General features: G+C 38.7%; 2 protein-coding genes across 4 annotated transcripts in view; one reads left to right on the forward strand and one right to left on the reverse strand.

Annotated features, from left to right (window-relative positions):
• Window positions 1-7,877, forward strand: part of TTN (titin) — a 108,693-nt gene extending 100,816 nt beyond the window's left edge. Inside the window, exons 146-149 of the mRNA XM_064435568.1 lie at window positions 18-5,971; window positions 6,060-6,213; window positions 7,163-7,456; window positions 7,579-7,877. Coding sequence (XP_064291638.1) covers window positions 18-5,971; window positions 6,060-6,213; window positions 7,163-7,456; window positions 7,579-7,877 — 6,701 coding nt within the window. The remainder of the gene's footprint in view (window positions 1-17; window positions 5,972-6,059; window positions 6,214-7,162; window positions 7,457-7,578) is intronic.
• Window positions 7,878-11,841: 3,964 nt separating this feature from the next.
• PLEKHA3 (pleckstrin homology domain containing A3) lies at window positions 11,842-23,414 on the reverse strand. Of its 3 annotated transcripts, none has more exons than XM_064434321.1 (8): window positions 23,215-23,414; window positions 19,683-19,799; window positions 18,455-18,610; window positions 17,694-17,830; window positions 16,573-16,737; window positions 15,390-15,433; window positions 14,698-14,813; window positions 11,842-13,962 (listed from the first exon to the last, which is right to left on the reverse strand). In XM_064434321.1, exons 1-8 carry the CDS (start codon window positions 23,252-23,254, stop codon window positions 13,799-13,801), a joined length of 939 nt encoding a protein of 312 aa, XP_064290391.1. In that variant the 5' UTR covers window positions 23,255-23,414; the 3' UTR covers window positions 11,842-13,798. The 3 variants fall into 3 exon arrangements, with proteins under 3 accessions (XP_064290391.1, XP_064290392.1, XP_064290394.1); XM_064434322.1 differs by having other exon boundaries at window positions 11,842-13,981; XM_064434324.1 differs by lacking the exon at window positions 23,215-23,414 and adding an exon at window positions 22,233-22,410.
• Window positions 23,415-23,465: the final 51 nt, after the last annotated feature.

Consider the following 23,465-nt stretch of genomic DNA (forward strand, 5'->3'; position numbering starts at 1 on the left):
TCCTCTTTCTATTCCAGTTCCTGCAAAGATTCATTTGCCCAAAAACTTGGAAGGCATGGGAGCTGTTCATGCCCTCCGAGGGGAAGTGGTGAGCATCAAGATTCCATTCAGTGGCAAGCCACCCCCTGTGATCACGTGGCAGAAGGGACAAGATCTTATCGATACTAATGGACACTACCAAGTCATTGTTACACGGTCATTCACATCTCTTGTTTTCCCAAATGGTGTTGACAGAAAAGATGCAGGCTTTTACATTGTCTGTGCCAAAAACAGATTTGGAATTGATCAAAAAACAGTTGAATTAGATGTGGCTGATGTGCCTGATCCACCAAGAGGTTTGAAGGTAACTGACATTTCAAGGGATTCAGTCAACTTAACCTGGAATGAACCAGCTACTGATGGTGGAAGCAGGATCATAAACTACATTATTGAGAAACGTGCTACGACAGCAGAGCGATGGATTCGTGTTGCACAAGCTCGTGATACACGATACACAGTGGTGAACCTGTTTGGCAAGACCACCTACCAGTTCCGTGTAATTGCAGAGAACAAATTTGGCCAAAGTCAGCCTTCTGAACCTACTGATCCAATTGTAACAAAGGAAGACAAGACCAGAGTAATGAACTATGATGAAGAAGTTGATGAAACCAGAGAAATCACGGCAGCCAAAGCAGGTCACTATTCTACAAAGGAACTCTACGACAAATACATGATTGCAGAAGAGCTTGGACGTGGGCAGTTTGGCATTGCACACCGCTGTGTTGAGGCAGTTTCAAAAAAGACTTACCTGGCCAAATTTGTCAAAGTAAAGGGTGCGGACCAAGTTTTGGTAAAGAAAGAAATTTCCATCCTAAACATTGCTAGGCACCGAAATATCCTGTATCTTCATGAGTCATTTGAGAGCCTAGAAGAGTTGGTCATGATCTTTGAATTCATTTCTGGTGTTGACATCTTTGAAAGAATCAGCACAGCTTCATTTGAACTTAATGAAAGAGAAATAGTGAGTTACGTACGCCAGGTCTGTGATGCACTAGAATTTTTACATCGTCATAGCATTGGACATTTTGATATTAAACCAGACAATATTATTTACTTCACAAGAAGAAGCTCTGTAATTAAAATTGTTGAATTTGGTCAAGCCAGACAGTTGAGGCCTGGAGACAGCTTTAGACTCCAGTTCACTTCTCCTGAATATTATGCGCCTGAAGTACATCACCATGACTTGGTCAGCACAGCTACAGACATGTGGTCAGTTGGTGCTCTAACATACATACTTCTCAGTGGTCTTAATCCTTTCATTGCTGAAACAAACCAACAAGTTATTGAAAATATTCTAAATGCTGAATACAGCTTTGAGGATGAAGCATTCAAGGACATAAGCGTTGAAGCCATGGACTTCATTGATCGCCTACTAGTAAAAGAAAGAAAATCTCGGATGACAGCTGCCGAAGCGCTTAATCACGTGTGGCTAAAACAGCAGACAGAAAAGACCAGCACCAAAACCATTAAGACCTTAAGGCACAGACGTTACTATCAAACTCTAGTAAAGAAGGAGTGGAACACAGTTGTGTCAGTAGCCCGCATTTCCTGTGGAGGCGCAATTAGATCCCAGAAAGGCATAACAGTGGCTAAAGTTAAAGTTGCCCCAATAGACATTGGGCCTATTGCTGGGCAGATAAAGCATAATGTTGCAGAAGAAGGAGGCCATGCCAAATATGTATGTACGATTGAAAACTACGATGAGTCCACACAAGTCACATGGTACTTCGGTATGAGGCAATTAGAAAGCAATGAGAAATACGAAATCAAATATGAAGATGGTGTGGCAACCATGTATGTCAAAGATGTTTCTAAATCAGATGATGGTACCTACAGATGCAAGGTGGTGAATGATTATGGTGAGGACAGCTCTTATGCAGAACTTTTTGTTAAAGGCGTGAGAGAAATTTCTGAGCACTACAGATGTAGAACTGTTAGAAAAGTGAAACGACGTGTTGATACTATGAGACTATTAGAGCATCCTCCAGAATTTACTCTGCCTTTGTATAACCGCACTGCATATGTTGGAGAAAATGTCAGGTTTGGAGTAACTATAACAGTTCACCCAGAACCTCGCTTAACATGGTACAAATCAGGCCAGAAAATCAAACCTGGGGATGATGATAAGAAGTATACTTTTGAGTCAGACAAGGGACTTTATCAGCTTGTCATCAATAATGTCACTGAAGAGGATGATGCTGAATACAGTATTGTGGCACGCAATAAATATGGAGAAGACAGCTGCAAAGCTAAGCTGACTGTGATTCCACATCCCCCTCCAGCAGATGCCACACTCAGGCCAATGTTTAAAAGACTGCTGGCAAATGCTGAATGTCAAGAAGGCCAAAATGTCAGTTTTGAGATCAGGGTATCTGGTGTACCAAAACCAACGTTGACATGGGAGAAAGACGGTCAACCTCTATCCTTTGGTCCCAACTTTGATATAATTCATGAAGGTTTGGATTACTATGCTTTGCACATCAGAGATACTTTACCAGAAGACAGTGGCTACTACAGAGTTACTGCTACAAACAGTGCTGGATCTACAAGCTGTCAGGCTTATCTAAAAGTCGAACGCCTGAAATACGTCAAGCGTGAGTACAAGACAGAAGAAGAGCGGGAGAAACATGTACAGAGGCAAATTGACAAGACCTTACGAATGGCAGAAATCCTTTCTGGGGTTGAAGCTGTTCCACTGACACAAACTGCACAAGAGGCTCTCAGAGAAGCTGCTATCTTATATAAACCAGCTGTTAGCTCCAAGACCGTTAAAGGTGAATATGAAATTCAGAAAGAAGAAAAGAAGGAGAAGGAAGAAAGGAGACTTCGTATGCCATATGAGATCCCAGAACCTCGCAAACATGTGCGTGCTGCTCTTGAGGAAGATCAGCATATTAAACACTATGTGCCTCTGTCAGACATGAAGTGGTACAAGCGGCTGCGAGACCAGTATGAAATGCCAGGAAAACTTGAGAGGACTGTTCAGAAACGCCAGAAACGGATACGTCTTTCCAGGTGGGAGCAATTCTATGTGATGCCGCTGCCTCGCATTTCTGATCAGTACAAGCCTAAATGGCGCATACCAAAGCTGACACAAGACGATCTTGAAATTGTGAGACCAGCACGCCGGCGTATCCCATCTCCAGAGTATGAATATCACTATAGACCAAGAAGGCGGTCTCTTGGTGACTTATCTGATGAGGAATTGCTCATGCCCATAGATGACTACTTAGCCATGAAGAGAACTGAAGAGGAAAGACTGCGCCTTGAAGAGGAGCTGGAGTTAGGCTTTTCTGCTTCCCCACCAAGTAGAAGCCCCCCACGCTTTGAACTGTCTGCCCTTCGATATTCTACTGCAGGAGCACAGGTCAGTTCAGAGGAAGAAAGAAAAAGAGAGCTGAGGTATTCAAGCTATCACATTCCAACTAAAGCTGAGACAAGTGCAAGCTATGCAGAGCTTCGTCAACGTCATGACAGGGCTGCCTACAGACCACCTAAACAAAAGCAAAGAATAATGGATGAGCGGGAGGATGAAGAATTGCTACGGCCTGTTGGCACTGATCAGCGACTTTCTGAATACAGGAGTGAGCTCAAATATATGGCAGAGGAAGAAAAGAGTAGACTCAGGAGAAGGAGAGAAAGAGAAATAACTGAGATCACATCAGAAGAAGAAGAAGAAATAGAAATGGTGCAATATGCTCACAGGGAATTTTCACCTCCCTCTAGATTACTAAGGAGAAGAAGATCTCTTTCTCCAACTTACATTGAGTTGATGCGTCCTGTATCTGAATTAATTCGACCTCGCTCACGGCCTCCTGAAGAAAGTGAGAGAAGATCCCCAACACCAGAGAGAACTCGACCACGATCACCTAGCCCTGTTTCTAGTGAAAGATCTCTCTCTCGGTTTGAGAGGATGGCAAGATTTGATATATTTTCTAGATACGAATCCATGAAATCTGCTCTGAAAACTCAAAAGACTATGGAAAGGAAATACGAAGTTCTGACTCAGCAGCCTTTCACCCTTGACCATGCTCCTCGCATTACCCTGAGAATGCGTTCACACCGGGTACCGTGTGGCCATAATACTAGGTTCATTCTAAATGTCCAGTCAAAACCAACCGCTGAAGTGAAGTGGTACCACAATGGTATTGAGCTCCAAGAGAGCAGTAAGATTCACTTTACCAATACGAGTGGTGTATTAACTCTGGAGATTCTCGACTGCCACATTGATGACAGTGGAACATACCGAGCTGTATGCACAAACTACAAAGGGGAATGCTCTGATTATGCAACACTAGATGTTACCGGAGGAGATTACACTACATACTCTTCCCAGAGGAGAGATGAAGAAGTACCAAGGTCAATTTTGCCTGACTTGACAAAAACAGAGGCATATGCAATCTCCTCATTTAAGAAAGCATCTGAAACAGAAGCAAGTTCCTCAGTAAGAGAGGTCAAATCAGAAGTGTCATCAACAAGAGAATCACTTTTGTCCTATGAACACTATGCTGCTTCTGAAGAAAAAGTCACTGCAGCTGAAAGAAAATCACTGGAAGAAAGGACTTCACACAAAGCATTTAAAAGCACTCTGCCAGCAACAATCCTTACAAAGCCACGGTCAATCACAGTTTCTGAAGGGGAGACTGCAAGATTTTCCTGTGATGTTGATGGTGAACCAGCACCAACAATAACATGGCTTCATGCAGGTCAACCTATTGTTTCTTCAAGGCGCTTCCAAGTAACACGAACACAGTACAAGTCTACCTTTGAAATTTCTTCCGTCCAGATATCAGATGAAGGAAGTTACACTGTTGTGGTGGAAAACTCTGAAGGAAGACAGGAAGCCCATTTTACTTTGACCATTCAAAGAACAAAAATTCCTGAAAAAACAATTACATCACCTCCAAGGATCAAATCTCCTGAGCCTCGTGTAAAGTCACCAGAGCCAGTTAAGTCCCCTAAACGAGTGAAATCTCCTGAACCCATCAGCAGTCCCCCAAAAGCTAAGTCACCACCTGGAGACAAAATGGTATCAACAGAGAAAGTACAATTACCAACTGCTTCACCACCAAAGATTAAACAGCATCTGAAAGCAGAAACTCTTGGAGATAAGGTAAAGTTATCCTGTGCAGTTGAAAGCAATGTTTTAAGTGTCAGAGAAGTGGCTTGGTATAAGGATGGTAAAAAACTGAAAGAAGACCATCATTTCAAGTTTCATTATGCAGCAGATGGCACTTATGAGCTCAAAATACATGAGCTCATGGAATCTGATAAAGGAGAATACACCTGTGAAATTATTGGTGAAGGAGGTGTTTCAAAAACTAACTTCCAGTTTACCGGCCAAGTATTTAAAAATATCTATTCCCAGGTAAGAGGTGTAACTGAATCTCATAAAACAGTTCAGAAAGAAGATGAGTTACTTATGGTTTCTAGCCAGAAGAAATCAGTAGTGGCAACTGAAGAGAAATCTGCAGTTCAAGAAGTCATTAAAAAGTCAGTTGTTACAGAAGATGTCAAACAAATGAAAGCAGAAATTACAGCTTCTTCAACTAAAATGACAATGTCTGAAGGGCAAAAAGTGACACTGAAGGCCAACATTCCTGGTGCCTCTGAAGTAAAATGGGTGCTGAATGGAATGGAGCTGAGAAATTCAGATGATTACAGATATGGTGTTTCTGGAAGTGATCACACGCTAACTATCAAAAAGGCCAGTAATAAGGATGAAGGTATACTCACCTGTGAGGGTAAAACTGATGAAGGCATTATTAAATGCCAGTATGTTGTGACCCTTTCTAAAGAGCGCTCCAGTGAACCAGCATTCATCATGCAGCCTAAGTCTCAAAATGTCAATGAAGGACAAGACGTGTTGTTCACCTGTGAAGTTTCTGGGGAGCCTTCTCCTGAAGTTGAGTGGTTAAAGAATAATCAGCCTGTAAGTAATAATTTAATATGTTTACTTGAAAAAATATAATTATTCATAAAATTTATCTTAATGAAACCGTTTTTGTTCCTCTCCTTAGATTGCAGTTTCATCGCACCTCAGAGTATCCCGCTCTAAAAATATATATTCTCTTGAGATTCGAAATGCTGCAGTAAGTGACACTGGAAAATACACAGTCAAGGCAAAAAATTACCATGGGCAGTGTTCTGCTACAGCATCTTTGACTGTACTCCGTAAGTTGGTTCTTCAGATCTTGTGTTCAGAATAGTCACAACTTTTTGCTGTGGTGCATCTACTAAAATGACTTACAATAAAATCCACTGGCAGTGTTGACTTCAGTATTTTAAGACATTCATCTTTCTTTTGTATATTACATATGCAGCCCTAAAACAGCATTAGAAATCTTTTTAACACCAAGAGTAGCACAGATGTGCTCTATTACATCAACAGGTGCATGGTAAGAGAGAGCTATGAGCATTTGTTCTAGGATGAGTATGTTAAGACCTTGGTGCTGGTAATTATTCTTTCCTCATTTACTAAAAATTCTTTCCTCATTTACTAAAAAAATCTGTTACAATAAAACAAGGTCATTCCACAGTTAAAGATTTTATGGCAACTTAATTGAACTGCGTTTACTATTTTATTGGCTATACCATATCCCAGTTCCTAGCATCAAGGTGTGTTTGTGATTTGCTTGCATGACTGTGTTTGGGTCTAAAGCAAAGCTGCAGTGACTGAGCTTTCCTGTTGCCCTTTATAGCTACAAAACAATGCAGTGAAATACAGATTTTACTATTCTGTGTTTTTAAGAACTGAAAATGTTTCACAGCTTCTACAAATATGAACTGAGCACACACAATTCATTTCTCAGTGTCTAATTCTGATAATGGTTCTAATAAGAAACACTGTGTGATAACCTGTTTTTTCTTAAGTAGGTATGGTTTTCCTTGAAACTCATACATACTTTAAGTTTCATTGCCTATTTTTTAATATCTAAATTTCTGCTTGTGATTTGGATATCTTGACTCAAATGATTATAAACAAGTGTATACTCCACTGCAGTTTTCCATTGAAAGTAAAGTATGCCATCTTCATTTCTGTAAAATTAACCATACAGAACTGCATGACTTTGTTAGTTAATGTGTTGTTGCTTTTTCCTTCTATGTTTGCAATGCTCCTCAGCTCTAGTTGAAGAACCTCCGAAAGAGGTAGTATTGAAGACCAGTGGCGACGCAAGCATGCACGAAAGTTTTTCTTCTCAGTCCTTTCAAATGGCTTCTTCTAAACAAGAGGCTTCATTCAGCAGTTTCAGCAGTAGCAGCATGACTGAAATGAAATTTGAAAGCATGTCTGCCAAAAGCATGTCCTCCATGAAAGAATCCTTTGTAGAGATGAGCTCCAGCAGTATTATGGGGAAATCTAGCATGGCTCAACTGGAGAGTTCAACTAGTAAAATGCTTAAATCAGGTCTGAGAGGTGAGCATTACAATTCCTGGTAGAGTTAGTGCTTCGGCTATCCTGAAGTAGTCCTCCATAAAGCTGCTTCATGGCTTAGCAAAAGCAGACTAACTTGGTATTTCTTCTCCTATTTTTTAAAGGAGTACCACCCAAAATCGAAGCTCTCCCATCTGATATCAGCATTGAGGAAGGAAAAGTTCTCACACTATCCTGTGCCTTTTCGGGTGAACCTGCTCCTGAAATTACATGGTACTGCAGAGGGAGAAAAATTACCAGTCAGGACCAGCAAGGCAGATTCCACATTGAAACCAGTGAAGATCTAACCACCCTGATCATCATGGATGTCCAGAAGAACGACGGTGGACTTTATACTCTGAATTTAGGGAATGAATTTGGTACCGATTCTGCCACTGTGAATATAAATATCCGATCACCTTAGAGAGCTTAATCTGTATTATTTACACTTGTATTTTTACAAGTGATTCATATTTGGACTGAAATATCTGATATGTAAATATAAAAGAAAAATATTTTTTTACCTACCTGAACGAGACAAAGTCCAGATCTATACATTATGACTTATAGTCATTATTGACCTAAGAATTTAAAACACTTTTTTCACTGACATGTACATACTGTATATAGCCGAAGTTAACGGTTATGAAGTTTTGTACCGTTTATTTTATGACATTTTGAAACGTAACTTTTGGAACTAACAGTTGGCAGGGGAAAGTTTCCTAGCAAATGATTACCCTGCTCAACATTTAACTAATTTTTGCGCCTCAACTCATTGTTGATGTCTAAGAATGCCTCAACAGGTAGAGAAGCTCCCTGTTGAAGATTACCTACACCTAAGACATGATACTGTGCACAGTATTTCATACGTGCACAAATATTTATGTTGAATCAGAAATGTAAGGCATTGGTGATGTTTGCAATTACCCTCCTGTAAGCATTGCTTTAATGTTTTACATTGGATCTGATTATGTCATAATTTTCATACCTGACTGACAATTTCTGGACAAAGTGCAAGCGGCCAGCACTTTGTTCACCCACTGTGTACTGCTTCTGACATATTGACTGCCTGAATAGCTTTTAAAAAAGTAACATCACCTGGCCATCCCCTTAATGAACAAAGCTATTTAGGTATTCAAGTGCAGCAGCAGTACCCCATCTCGGAGGTTCTTAGGGTGCAGTGATTGAGTTTGTGTGGTAGTATTAGACACCCAGTAGTCACTTCCGGGCAACTAAGCAATGAACCACAGTTTGAAAACAAACTGTTGCTACAACATCAAATACCAGCTTGCACTTCAATTTGCTTTAGTTCTCCTAATGTAGTAATAGAGCTTGGTAGCTGTTGAACCTCCTTGAGATAGAATTGTTCATTTGAAATAAAGCATGCTTTCTGCACCATAAAAATCTGTGACTCCTTTATTTATTAAGCTGCTTTTACAGTTCCTGTACTACACTACAGAAAAAGAGTTGCTGAAAAAAAAATAAGATGGAAATGCAGTTCTCCAATGTAAACCAGGTAGTTAACTGTTGACAATCCAGCCATCTGTCAGAAACAGCCTATCCACCAGCCAGCCTTGGAAAGCTACTTTTAAAAAAAAGTTCTTCACACGTTTCTTATTGATAAAGGATAAATTCTAGCACATGCCTAACCATTGTGCTGTTCTTACCCTTCTGTTATTTCCAGGCTTTCCTCTACACCGTCTTGGTTTTTTGGCAGCTTCAACCTGTACAGACTAGTTGACCCTAACTGCCTGGACCAACAAGTTGTCACCTTCAGTGGGTGATTCATCAGTTCTTCATCCCACAAGTCAGCTGACATATCTGTCAGAGCAAAGCCTGTCTTCACATTTGGGGGGTTGTGGGAGGGGTTGGGATATGTTATCTGTGGGGAAAAGAGTATCAAGGTCAAAGGAGCAACTCTGCTTCTAGAATTCACTCTGTAGAAGAAGCTTGAGAGCAAACACTTTCACAGAAATGCAACACTTCAGGAGCTGTAAAATTCTCTGAAGTGGAGCAAGAGCATTACTTAGCAAACATGATGCATCGCTGTGACTCTCAGCATACCACTAATACTAAAACAAACAAACAAACAAACAAAAAAAAAAACCAAACCAAACCAAAAAAAAAAAATACAAAACCAAAAAAACAACCCAAACTCAAATACATCAGAAGTAATGAAGCCGACAGAATGTTTAAAAACCTATTCCAGAAAGACTCACTGTAGAACCTTTTTTTTATACTTTCCTATAACTCTATATATTATCACTATCTATCCAGATTATGCAGGAAAGCTAAGAAATAGGGACAAAACAAGGACTAAGGTGAACATTAGGATTTCAGAAGAGCTAAGCTCTGGGTCAGGACAAAATTCAAACTTTTTCAAGTTATGGAAGCAGTAATTATAAGTATGGAAGAGTTTAAGAGTGCATGGTATTTCTTCCTTAGGGAGAAAAGAATAAAAATTAAGTTTAAATGGCTGTGTATTTTAATCTTTAAACCATTCAAATAGAAAAAAAAAAAAACCTCAAGAAAGTTTATAATTCTCATTTCTTTATATGTTTAAACCCCAACCAACAAACTCAATACAAGACAAAAATGCGTAGGTACAGTCTTGTTTAGCTAACAAGTAACTTGTGTAAGCAGGCACATAATAAAACTAATACTAAAAACATACTAGATCATCTTAGCAGAAAGAGCTAAGTAATAGACAGCATCTGCATGGCCTCTTCTACACAAAGGCTACAGGAAAGTTAGTCTCACATGGCCTCTACTGAGTCTCAAAACAGTTTTGAAGAGGAAACACACTGGTGTGACAGTGTCAGCAAGTTCATCAGGCCAGTACCTCTCTGGCCCAACTCTGCACAGCACTTAAGCAAGTACTTTCAGCAGATGAGTCACTCATGTCTAAAAATAGATTTTAAAATACTTAGGGACTTTGCTGAAACACAGCTTGAATAGATAATGTTGCAGGCCGACCAGCTGAGCCAGTGTTTTTCCACAAGACTGCTAAGCAAATGCTAACCTAGAGTGACATTGCTGAAGTCACAACCGAAAGCTTTGATATTCCATTTCACAGAACACATGTCTATGAATAACATTTTTCAAGACAATAGATCAAGCGGTCTCTGGATGAAAAGAAATAAACATTTTGAATTATTGACTTACTATATCCAGGTCAAATACTGGGATTTCTAACTATATAAGCTGACATTTGCTCTCTTAGATAGACAGATAGATCAGATCTATTGTGCTATAGAACCAAGGTTATAAAAATATCCCACCACTGATATAGTGTTTGAAAGCATCTGGCACTCACTGATGCATAAGGAAAAACTTTTTAACAAAGCTCTGTGAGCTGCTAAAAAGCTATGTATTTTTATGAACATTTTATATACGGCAGCCTGAGAAAAATAACTGTAATGGTGAAGAGCCATAATAACACTGAGAGATTAATTTTATTGGATTTTAGCTGGTTTTCAGACATAGACATTTCCTTTATTCAAGTATCACATCCCTTTTAAAAGTTTCTAATTTGTGCCAACAGGAAAAACAGCTACACTAGAATACTTAGGGGTGGAGCAAAACTCAAGTTTATAATTTGTGAAAATAACCTTAACAGAAACAAATAGGTGTAATTTCAATTCTTAAGTATGGAATAACAATTTTTGCAGAAGCAGTCACTGAAGTATTCCTATCCCAAAGATTTCTTTCTCTGAAGAAAAATAAAGTTAAAAAAGTAAAACTGAACTACTAAGTTGAAAGACATAGTAACATTAATTTACAGTACTTTAAAGCCCCTGAATATTTTAATCTCAGTGTTCACAGCTCTCCAAATCACTGAGTGCCTCACCATTAATTCTTTATAATTTAACCTGGTAATTTCTAAGCATTCTATTTCTAATTATTTGATGTTAGGAACTTCAGAGCTATAACTGAAGTTACCACTTTTCATCTAAATTTTTATCCCATGCTTATATTAAGTGATGAAATTTGAGCTATTTTTAGATTGATCTCTTCAGAAGCACGTGAGATCAAAACTAGAAGTACCAACTACCTATGCTGTTGAGGTTCTGCACTAGCAAGAATGATACAATCAAGCATTCCTGATAAGCTGTCCCATAAATTTGGAAATTAAATATTAAGACAGGTATTTTTTTAGTCTTACTTTGCATGGATCATTGTGATTCAGACAGATATTTTTCAGAAATGATTTCTTAACTCATTACCAAAAGTATGACAGCATATTATCTTCACTAATTCCACTGAAATATATTTTTGGATGTTTGCACAGGTATCTATAAAAAGGCTGATGTAATAGAAACATATCACACATATACACATAAAGCTGAAATGATGGCCTTGTGGACCTAGAAAACCCCAAAACAGCATTGAAGCAATTACACGCAAACTTTATTCTTGGATGTGATCACAACAACTTTTGTCTTGTGGCAGTATTTAAAATTATTACTTACTACTACTTTCACTGATCAGTCTCACTTTGTTTTTGCACACCAGCCTCTCTTCTTCGTAGTAGGTGGAAGCAGAAAAAGGTATCTGTCATTGTGATAAGTAATTAACACTGCAGAAGCTGGCAGAAACCTCAGTGAAGTTTCAAAAAGCACTTCTGACAGCATATTATTCAAGACAACACTCTCATTGCAGTATGTAGTTTACTTCTCTGAACATCTTCTTTAATACTTATTTTTACAATTGTCATGTCATACAGAATACATTAAAGCAAACATTCAGAAAAAAAAAGTACAAGCATATGTGTGGCTGATATGCATATGCCAGTTTGCATGAAAACTGACAGAACTGAGCACAAATGACAGCTCTGAGCTGGTATCCACAAACCACTTTTACAAACCATTCCACTCCACTTGAACCTGATATAATGGTTTACAAACTGGCATTTTATATAAGACCAACAGCTCACATGTTTTTCCTCAACAGTTGGACCTATTTTGATTTAGATAAATCAACATTCCAAAAATTTAGAAGGAAAGCTCCCATTCCCATCTGTTCTTTCTAGCTGGCTTCAAATCATTTATATACACAAAAGGAAGACTAGTTAAACCAAATTAAAGATCTGATTATAAAAACAGATTTTGGTATGTGCTTAAGTACAAAAAACCCTGTACATTTATTTAGCAATTGTGTAAATCAAGAACAGTAAATGGCTTGCTTCAAGTGCTCTACAGCTAAGACTTCATAGACCAAGTTCATTCCTAAACAAACACCCAAAAAATCCCCAAAAGCTTACAATGCTAACATTAACAACCTTCTTGACCAAGGTGCTAGTAGGCACTATTGTACTATATTACTCATTAATTATTAAGAGAGTCAGACTCTGACGTCACTTACAATTAATGCAAATTTACACTGATGTAACTGAGAGCAGAATCCATCTTCTGGTATATACCATCCTCAAATGATATAAAGGAGTTGCAAAAAGAGATTCTCCCTTTTGTATAAATATGTGATAAATAAAACATATATAGATACAAATATTCATTACTACAGCAGCTTAGAACAGTCTAACATTTCAGCTCTTGTTTTTATCACACTTTGCTAAAAACACATCTTAAGTAAGCAGAGTAAATCTTAACAGCACTGTATTAATTATTTGTGATGCTACACACCCCAGAAACAATTTATGCACATTTTGAAGCTTTCAGTAGATCTTTAGAACTTTAGTAGTGAAAGTAGGTAGAAATTTTTGATGCAAAAAAGAATAAATAAATAAAAACTATTAAATATCCCATGTTTGGTACAAATACTTCATATTAAGTTATTTTTATACATTTGTTTAGAAAAATACACTAAATATTTCTACTTTCATTGCCTAAAAATAAGGACTGGATTATGTATATCCTTGTGTTTTTAAAGGCGGCAATGTCAATTACCGTCAAGCTGCTGGAGCAGAGCCATTACTGCCCATTCCCACAGCCCTCACACTGGCAAAAAAAGCCATTGTGGGGCTAATCACAGCTCTAGGTGGATGACCCGGTACAAATGACCAAGAGGCCCATGGCACAAGTTGCATTTTCTCACAAAAAATGAAAACTTTTTGCTGAATTTTATAATGCTTGTTTACGAACATATCAGTCAAACCTCCACACTTTTTTAAAAAGAGCTGCATTTACAAATGTGGATGCTTCTCTGTTAAAGCCATTATTTGTTCCAAAAATGCACATTCAAACTGTGAAATATTAGGAAAATACTCTTGCAAATAAACTATATAAAGATAAAATACACTTCAAAGATAGTATTTACTTTATTCTATAAAGTGCAGAGAAATCCTTCTAAAAAGGGAAATAACTACTTCCTATAACAACAGTATAATTACAGCAGCTTTTGCATAGCATTATTTATAGAAAATTTAATACTTTCAGTTGCTTCAGGAGGAAAAGGATGAAATAGTCTCTTCCAGTTCAGATCTTCCCTTTGACACTGATTTACTTTCTTCAGGAATGGTTGATGATACCAGATCTCCATTGACAGCACCTCTAGAACAAAGGGCAGATCCTATAAAGAGATCAATTATTTCATTTTCAATCCCCAAAAGTATCATCCAATCTGTCAATTATTGTATTTGTAAAGTATTTCCTATATATAAGCAATCAGAAGAACTAGCCAAGTTAAAGTCTGCTTGAGAAGAATTATAATGGAGTCAAAATGCCAGCAAGATTCAGAAGGAAAAACCACTGAAAAATTGACTAATTCAGCCCATCTAATCAGGAGGGACTAAATTCTGATCATGATCTTTATTACTGGCAAGGATGTGTGCCTTCGGAGCTGTGCTGTTCTCTACAAAAGGCAAGGAAGCCACTGAAATGAACGACCTTCCCACAATGCAGCGAGTGAACCATCCCTGCAACTCACAGAAGTCAAAAAAAGGTAATTTCTTCTGTGACAATAAGGAGGTGGCAAACAGCAATATTCCACATCACTTACCACATAATCATTCATGTGAACAAACATCCCCTTTCTGGATAGGTCTTAATTTTATCTTGCCAGTAATCCCACTGATTTCAATATAACTACTCCAGCTGCAAGATCATTTGTAATATGGATGGAAGCCAGCACAAGTCACCCAGGTAACAAACTATACAAGTGCTCTGACTTATAATATAGAAATCTTACCAATAAAACATTTTTCCTCATGCCAATATCAGTGCTGCTCTAAACAGGGAAATAAATTGTACTGAAAGATAGAAAAACTCCCTCCCTTTCAAACTTACTCTGAGAATCTTCAGAAAGTGTATCACTGTAAGATTCTGTATCCGAGAATGTTCTTCTGCGCCGCTGAGAAAATCGGTGAAGAGATGAACCTGGTTCTTTTACAGAGTGATTAATCCTACAAATGAAATGAAATCTATTAGTAAGCAGAATCTGCAACAACCCACACAAATTTTATACACTTTAAATTTGAAATAATTTTGGTTATTTCCAACCCAACCCATTTTATATACTTTAAATTGGAAATAACTTTGGTGCTTAGATTCAATTGTGAGTATCAGTGCTTTTTACTATAGTAGTCTACTATAGCAGACTAAAAATAGCACAGTCAACAATCTTAATTTCACAACTGCAAAACCTGAAAGTGGAAATAAAAATTAAGGAAACAATCTGAGAAACCTAAACACTGACTGAAAAAGAATGTTAGCATTTCAAGCTCTAATTTCATGAACTTGTCAAAACAAGCCATTTGCATAAAGCTTCTAGCATGACAAAATTTTGATACTGTATTACAAATAGCAGCTGCCAGCAATAGCTGGTAATCTGCACCTTTTGTTTTTAAAATTAGATCAATTTATGATTTTTAATTTTTTTTCCAAGCAAACAATTCTTTTCACATTTTGATTTTAATGCTAGCAAGTTCAGGGAGGTTTTTTGAGACACAAGAAAAAAACTTAAGGAAACAGAAAATTACCTTTCTGAATAGCAAGGACCAGGGTGGCTAATGGAACGCTTCATCTAGGGGAAAAAAAATCCAAAGAACAAACAACATCGAAAATGTCACAAGCTACTCAGAAGAATGATATGGATATCTACATTACTCCTTACTTTATTTACAGTCTTTACAAAGAGAGATGGCAATATTTTTTTTTAATAAAAGGCAACCACTCTCAGTTAAAATTCTGATTAAACTATATGGAAATAGATTGATTGCCATCAATATTAAAAGTTTTAGAACATTCACACAGGAAATATTTTATTACAAAAAGATGCTACCTCCTATCTATGGAATTCATTTCCTCTTGCACTGAAGCTCCTCAAGGAGCCATTGTTAATTGCTATGATATACAGAAGTATCAAGACATTTTTCCTTTACCAAATGGAAGTTCAAATTCCTCATTACACAATAAAGCCAAATTATGCCTCTTGATTCCTTGTAGTTTCTCTGCTATTACTGTCCAATCGCTAAGCATATCAAAGAAAGTTACTATTTTAAATCATAATGATCAGCTTTGTAAGTAAAGTGATTGAAGACAGAGATGAAAGATCTATATGGAAAGAAAGGCATTCCCACAACAGAATTGCACAAAACAGCTCATCTTGGAATACATACACAGAACTGAGACAGCATACGATTCCCCAGACACTGTCCTTCTAAGGGAACTAATTAATAGTGAATAGTTATGCAAGTAATATCTTTATCATTATATATATTTTTGAAATATTAATACAAACATCTTGAATTACATACATTGAAATATATGCTATCTTGCTGAAGTGCTTCAAGTCACAAAGCACTTAAACAGGAGGTAAAGTTATGTAATTTTTACAATCAGCTTATAGTTAGCACTCTAAAAAAACCAAACAGTTGAACTGAGGAAAAGTTAAACCTCATTCATTTATGAGATATCTCATTATAGGGCCTTGACACGTATGATAAACTACTCTGATGATGTAAAGGCTACCAAACTGCAAAGCAAAAGACTGAGAAGGAAAAACTGATTTATATTTGGGCCCAGTACTGATTTATAACTCAGTCAAGATTTCAGCTGTGGACATCACAGCACATAACAACAGCATAGCGTTCTGCCACTCCTCCCCCCAGTCTAACCGCAAGTATGACACTTAGAAAAGATAATATTTCAAAATGTCTAAACCATTTGAATAGGTGATGGTGACACAGGAGAAACCAAGGGATCAGGGTGAGGCAGCTGGAACATTTCTGGCTTAAACTTGGCATTAGCAATCTTCACACATTCTTCAAGTGTTGTGATAAATGTATTACACGTGGCACTAAGCAAGGAAGAGGCTTCATTCATGTTCTGAAAGTAAATGAAAGTACAGGCATAAGCAAGAAAAAAAATTAAAATATGCAAATACAACTTTCCTCCACCACCTCTCCCAGACACACTAATTGCCATCATTACCACTAAGAATTTGTATTTCCCACTTTTTTAATCAAATGTACACCTTACCATAAGGCAAATTTAAGAAAAGACGTGACAGCTTTGGAATTTCTTTCTGACATCTGAATTTCTTTAGGGTACCAGCCAACAATGCCTTACTGCAAAGCTTGTCTCAGAGTGACTAACTGGTATCAAAAGACCATTCAGTGAAACAAATGAATTGCAGAAGAAGGTGTGAACAGTTTTATCACTCTAGAGCAAGGAGCTGCAGGTCCATTTCACCTCCCTAAACCGAAAACTTGCTCTGTTGTGACTGTCAACCCCTGGCTTGGCACTAAATGACCAACAACATAGTTCACATGCTGCTCAAGAGTGCAAAGAATGAAGTCATAATTCCCAGTCCTTTCATTCAAAGCAGGAATACATTCTAGATTGTACTTGTGCACATTGAGAGATAAATATCTAATCTACACTGCATGTTTCCAATGCCTGGAACACTAGCTTTCACTGATAAGAAAATGGAATACCATCCCACATAAGAAAGTAAGAATGGACAATCTAAGATTGTTTTAACTACTTGAACACAGATGCAAAACAAGACAAAATATTGTATTGCTCATATGATAGCTCTACTGGCTTTTCAACCAAATGGCTCAGGAGCACAACTGTTCCTAACACCAGGCACAACTGCAGTTAAACCATCCAGGTACTTTACACACAGAAACTCATTATTAGTACATCTACACACAAGCATTCAAAAATTGACATTAGGTTGTCTCCCAACACTGGGGAGATGAATAAAGTTTAAGACAACAACAGTAACTTGAAGTGTATTATATAATGGACTGAAAATAAATTTCAGAATTGTGCACCTCAATGCTGGGAGGAGAGCGAGTCTCATCATGGTGAACAAATTCTTGTATGGTATGAACTTGCTGCATTAAAAGATCACAGTAGAGACGAAGTTCAGACATTTTGGTTTTAAGAGATTCATTGGTCTCACTTATTTCTATGGGAAAAATGGAAATATAAATTTATTGCATACAATGTACATACACATTGCAATTTTTAAGCACTTTTCATTTAAAGATCAATTTAAAAATCCACTTAAACTTCCACTTGATTTTGAGGAAAACTGGATTCTGCGATGAATCAAGAATTATACTTGAAGCAAACAATACTTTTGGATAACTGGTGCTAATTTAATTACTATTATGAAAAAGGCACATTATCATGAAAAATAACATAGAAATCTTTCTTGGCTTCCATGTAATGTTGAAAAAAATACTGGATAAAACTTATGCCACCCACCAGAGTGGCTGGAAATAGTTACATTAAGCCATTCAAGAAAAATTATGGAAAAAATAATAGTTACTATAACATCAGAAATGAAATCTCTTCACAATAACTACAAACAATATGCTTATTCCAGTAACAACATCTTGTAGTATTTCAGCTTCTTAAGATACAAGAGGTCAATGCAGGTGACCTTTAACTCTACCATAGAGATGACTATAAATAATTACAATTTATATTAAAAGACAATAATAATGACTTTGTACCACAATATTTGTACTATGATTATTTGAAGAAGTGTTACCTAGTAACTAGTTACTCTAGGTAACACACATACCTTTTTCTTTTTTTGTTCTGGTATCTGCTAAACAGGCTTTTGCACTCCCCAGTGCTACCAGCCATCTTTGCCTTTCAGCTGCATTAACAGCTTTCATATAGAAATGCTGCTCCCCTGGGATGATTAGCTCCATTCTTGTGTTGTCTGTTGCATGAACTTGTGATAGAAGAGAAAAAAATGGAAATAATAACCTCAAGTGAGTTACAATCATTTATTAAATACTGCTCAAAGTGTTTAAAAATGCTTATGATAATCCCACAGTAATACAATAAATCACAAAGCACCACTATTAAGTAAAGAAAAGCCCAAAGCTACTCAGCCTTTCTCCCTATTTCCTAAGAACAAAATAACAAGCAAAATCAACTGGAATGGCAAAAATAAAATAAAAAAATTAAAAAAGTTATTCTCCCCTCTTTACATCACTGATTTCATCTACACTAAAGAAACACTAACAAAAAGGAGCTACCACATGAAAAATACTTGGTGGCCCATATAAAGTAAGTTCCACTCTAATATGACAGTACCCACATCGCAAGCTGAGTCACCTGTGAGGGTCTGGAAAAAAGTCATAGTCAACGGCAATGGGAAGCTAGAAAACACCTTGCTATTAGCCAAGGAGGCTGACCTACAGTTAGGAATACACTAAAGATTAAACTCTTTGGAACAAAACATTCACTTACTGTCTCAAATACACCCATCACCTGTGCATGTGCGCAGCTGCTAGCAGTGCAAAAGAAAAAATTACTCAGGAAACCAAAAGACTAAACACTTCTGGTTTATAAGAATCTCCACTTTTGGATCACTGCTGCTGCTCTTCTGGAAAACTGGCTTTAATGATTCAGTCTCTATCCCTAATCGTAAGAGGAAAAAGCAGTAGAACTAAGCAGCTGGCTGACATAACTTCAAGCATGAACCATGTGCACATAACTATTAAAAACAAAAAGTAATAAATGGTGTGTTCTAAATCCCAACACTGAACTCTATTAATTATTATCATTCATTAATAATTAATTATTATATGTGTTATTAATAATTAATATCATCAATATTAATAATATTTATTATCTGTGATAATTCATTATCTGTGAACTATGAAGCTAACACACTGAAATATAGGTAAACAAAAATAGAGGATGAAAACCATGTGATGCAAAAATGTATGGTTGGTGATCTTTTCTATTTCCATGGCAGCTAAAATCTTCTCAAGCAGGAGCCTATTCATTCTTACCTTTTATTTCACACACAGCCATCTTTATACTTCCTTTGCTGCCTTTGCAAACGTCATCCTGGGAATCATAGTATGACAATATCCCATTGTCTAAAACAAACCACCGAGGCTGCCAACCTAAAGAGACCAAAAATGTGAAAGAGAAAAGTTTAGTCTAATTCCTAAATTGAAAATAAAATTAATCTCTTTGGCTGTTAAAACTTTAATAAAAGAGGCAAACATTAAATTATTCATGTAACACACCAGGAAGTAATCAATATGTGCAGTCTAAAGACCAAAGCCACTCTATAACCAAACTAGTGTTATATGGATATTCCACTCCCATTCTTTTTGGGTGCAAGACTATTCTTCTATTTCCACTGTATTCCATTCTAGAGAAAAATTAAATTTTAATTTAGCCACCACAGAATCCTGTTTTGAAGGCTGTTAAATTACACACCTCTGAAAACCCATTCTCATTCAAATATATTTTTCAGGCAGATTTTTCTAAGATTGTAGGAGCTTATTTGTAAGATTCAAATAAATGACTGACACAATCAACTTCTATGCTATGTTCTCCTTTAGCTACTGTATTTCAGTGAAAATTTTATATTTCACATTTATGTATTGACACTTTCTCCATTTCTACAAATAACACAGCACTAAAATATTCCAGTAGAACATAACAATTACACTGGCCCATTATACTCTGGGTCAGCTGTACAATAGGAGCAGATTATCCCTCTGTTTTACAGCTTGACACCAAACTTTAACTTCCTGCTTGGTTTAGGGTTTGGAATGGCAAAAACTGTGCGGCCAAGCCCTGTGGGTATTTGACATCATGACAGTGGCCTAGGATGCTTTCCAGCTGCCATCCCAACAGAGCGAGCTGAGGCCATCCAGCAGCAGCCTATTTTAACACAGGAGGCTGAATCAGGTACCAGACTCAGAAATCAGCTACAGGATTACTATTCACAGTATTATAGAATCATTAGAGGTTGGAAAAGATCTCCGAGATCAACTAGTCCAACCTTTAACCAACCACCACCTTGTCAACAGGACCAGAGCACTAAGGATCACATCCACTTGTTTCTTGGACACCTCCAGTGATAACCACCTCCCTGGGCTGTCTGCTCCAACACAACCCTTTCCATAAAGAATGTTCTCCTGATGGCCAGCCTGAACCTCCCATGGTGCAGCTTGAAGCCGTTTCCTCTCATTCTGTCACTTGTTATCTTTAAGATAACAAGTTAGAGCCTGACCTGGCTCTAACCTCCTGTCAGGGAGTTGTAGAGAGATAAGGTCACCCCTGAGCCTCCTTTTCTCCAGGCTGAGCCCCCTCAGCTGGCACAGCTGGCCCTGGTGTGACTCGCTCTCTAGATCCTTGGCCAGCTCCACTGCCCTTCTGTGGATGCTCCAGCACCAGCTTCACTACAAGTTGTAACACTAATTCAAGAAGAGTAAGACCAGGCTGCATTAAATCACATTAGCATTCCAAGATAAAGAAAGAATAACATGTAACTGCATACTGTTTCTTTTTTGTTCTTTTCTAGCTGCAAGAGTAAGCATACATGTCTTCTTCAATGCAGAGTGATAACTAAAAAGCAGATCCACACTCAAATTTAAAAGCAGAATGTTAAGAACTACAAACTCTAAAGGATAAGAACTCAGGAAATATTTCAAATGGTGCATGTATTTCCACACTAATACTCAAAGAATATGCAATTCAGAAGACTGTCCTGTAAAATGCAACTCAAAAATGCATGGTTCTTTTCTTCTGTTACATTCTGTTGCAAGACGTGGACTCTGTACTGTCCTTATCTCCTGTCAATGCCTGTCAAAACAGTCTTATTCTGCTAAAAAGGGAACTTATATGAATGACTATTCCATCCTCATGTTGTTCTAGTATTGGAAAAAAACAGAAGCAAAGGACTTAAAAGGCCAAGTGCCTCACAGAAGCAAGCCAAAGAACAAAAACACCCCTTGTAATTTGAAACTGGGCAGTATCCTACATTTGAGAAAATATTTAACAGATTTGTACTTCACAAATTCCTATTTGAAGAGGAAAAAAAAAAAAAGCAGCTGTATTTCTGGTTTGCTTTTAATTAAGGAAGAAACTACAGCCTATTTTCAGGCACAAAACTGATACTATACAGATAACAGAGTAACAAGGCAGATGGTAATAAAATTTAAACATTTCGCTAATATCATTAGATCACTTTTTACAAAAATGTTGCCCTCCTCATTCTGAAGATTGTAGGTAATCCCTGACACACTAATTTGAAATGCGGGAGCAGATGCTCTCTGCTAGCCAGCACAAGCCTAAGGAAGGGTTCTGAAGTTCACTGGTTTAGAGGACTGCTGGCTTTCAGCAGAAGTTAGCTGCATGCTGACAGTCCATTGTACATATAGCATTCACAGCAACTGTTGAGTGTTTGCTTATTAAATAACAGACTTAGAAGAGGAGCAAACACCACAAGAGTTCATTGCCTTTATCTATTTATCTTTTCCTACAGCAACGTTTTCAGTTATATAAATGAAAGTGACAACTTTCATTGTTTTGAAAACAACCTTGTTCTCTCTCTCCTAACCACAACTTTTCCTCTATGTGTTTTGTCTATAGTTACTGTGAAGTGGCAAAGACATCAAATATCTATTTAATTACAGCACAACTGCTCCCTTTTACCACAAGGCCTATATCTGTGAACACACAATTGCCCTGAAAAATCCAAGATTATGCTCTGTACACTTCATTTCACAGCACACCCATACAATCCTCACAACGTGGCCCACATTTTATTATTCCTCAGAACCAAGTTTCACATGACATAACACACATCCTGCATATGCTGAAGCAGAATTCCCCATAAGAAGTGCTGAAGAACCAGAGGGCAAAGAAGATACTGCCAAAGCAGTGTAATAAGAGGCACGATTAAGCATGGCATGGGATCCAACACTGATCTGCTTGTGAGAGACAATTAGTCCTATCACAGTGTCAGAGGAGAAATGTTTCACCTTGACACCAGTGCCTGCCCGCTGCCTGCTCCAGAGGGAGACAGCGTCTCTATAACAGCAGAGGGTCAGCCAAACAAAACAAGGCAAATGCTGATATTTGGTGCACTTTTTGTCTGCAGCGCCTCCAAAAACACATTTAATGAAACTGATGCTCATCACGTGTTTTCCAGGTTGGGATACAGGAGCTCCCTGTCCTGTGCCAGGCCGGGCACAGCTCCGTGCGGCTGCCGGGGCAGCGGCTCCGGCCCGGCCCGGCCCGCACCGGGCGGGAGTGGGGAGCGCTGGCGCTGCCCCGCCAGGCGCGTCCCCGGCCCGGCCCGGAGCCGGCTCCAGGCCATCGCCGCCCCAGGGCCGCCTCCGTCGAGATGCTCAGCCGCTCGTCGGGGCTTGGCTCCGAGCACGAATGTCTCAGCCGACGCGCTACCGACAGCTCCGGCCGCCCGCAGGACGCCGGTAACCCCCGAGGCGGCGGCAGCGCATCAAGGCCGGGCCGAGCCGAGCCCCAACCGCCGCCCCCGGGCCCGGCCCCCGCGCCTACCCGCTAGATAGTTGGTCCACTTGTACAGGACCCCCTCCATCGCTCAGAGCCCAGCGCCGGGCCGCATCCTCCTGCTCCGCCGCGGGGAACGGGCGGCCGCGGCCGCCGCGGGGATGGCGCTCCCCTCCCGGCCCCACCGCCGCCGCCTCCCCCGCGCGGAGGCGGAGCCGCTCAGCTCAGGCGCGGCGGCCGCGGCGGCTCCGGCGGCGCCGCCCGCCCCGCGGGGCGCTCTGCATCCCCCATGCGCGCCC

This window comes from Passer domesticus, chromosome 10 (genome assembly GCF_036417665.1).
Source record: "Passer domesticus isolate bPasDom1 chromosome 10, bPasDom1.hap1, whole genome shotgun sequence".
In the NCBI taxonomy this organism is placed as follows: Eukaryota; Metazoa; Chordata; class Aves; order Passeriformes; family Passeridae; genus Passer; species Passer domesticus.

Coding starts and splice junctions, on each gene's coding strand:
- PLEKHA3 (XM_064434321.1), bottom strand. CDS start 23,254: ATGGAGGGGGTCCTGTACAAGTGGACCAACTATCTAGCGG. Junction 19,800..23,214: donor GTGGACCAACTATCTAGCGG/GTAGGCGCGGGG, acceptor TGGTCTCTTTAG/GTTGGCAGCCTCGGTGGTTT. Junction 13,963..14,697: donor ACTTTCTGAAGATTCTCAGA/GTAAGTTTGAAA, acceptor CCTTTGTTCTAG/AGGTGCTGTCAATGGAGATC.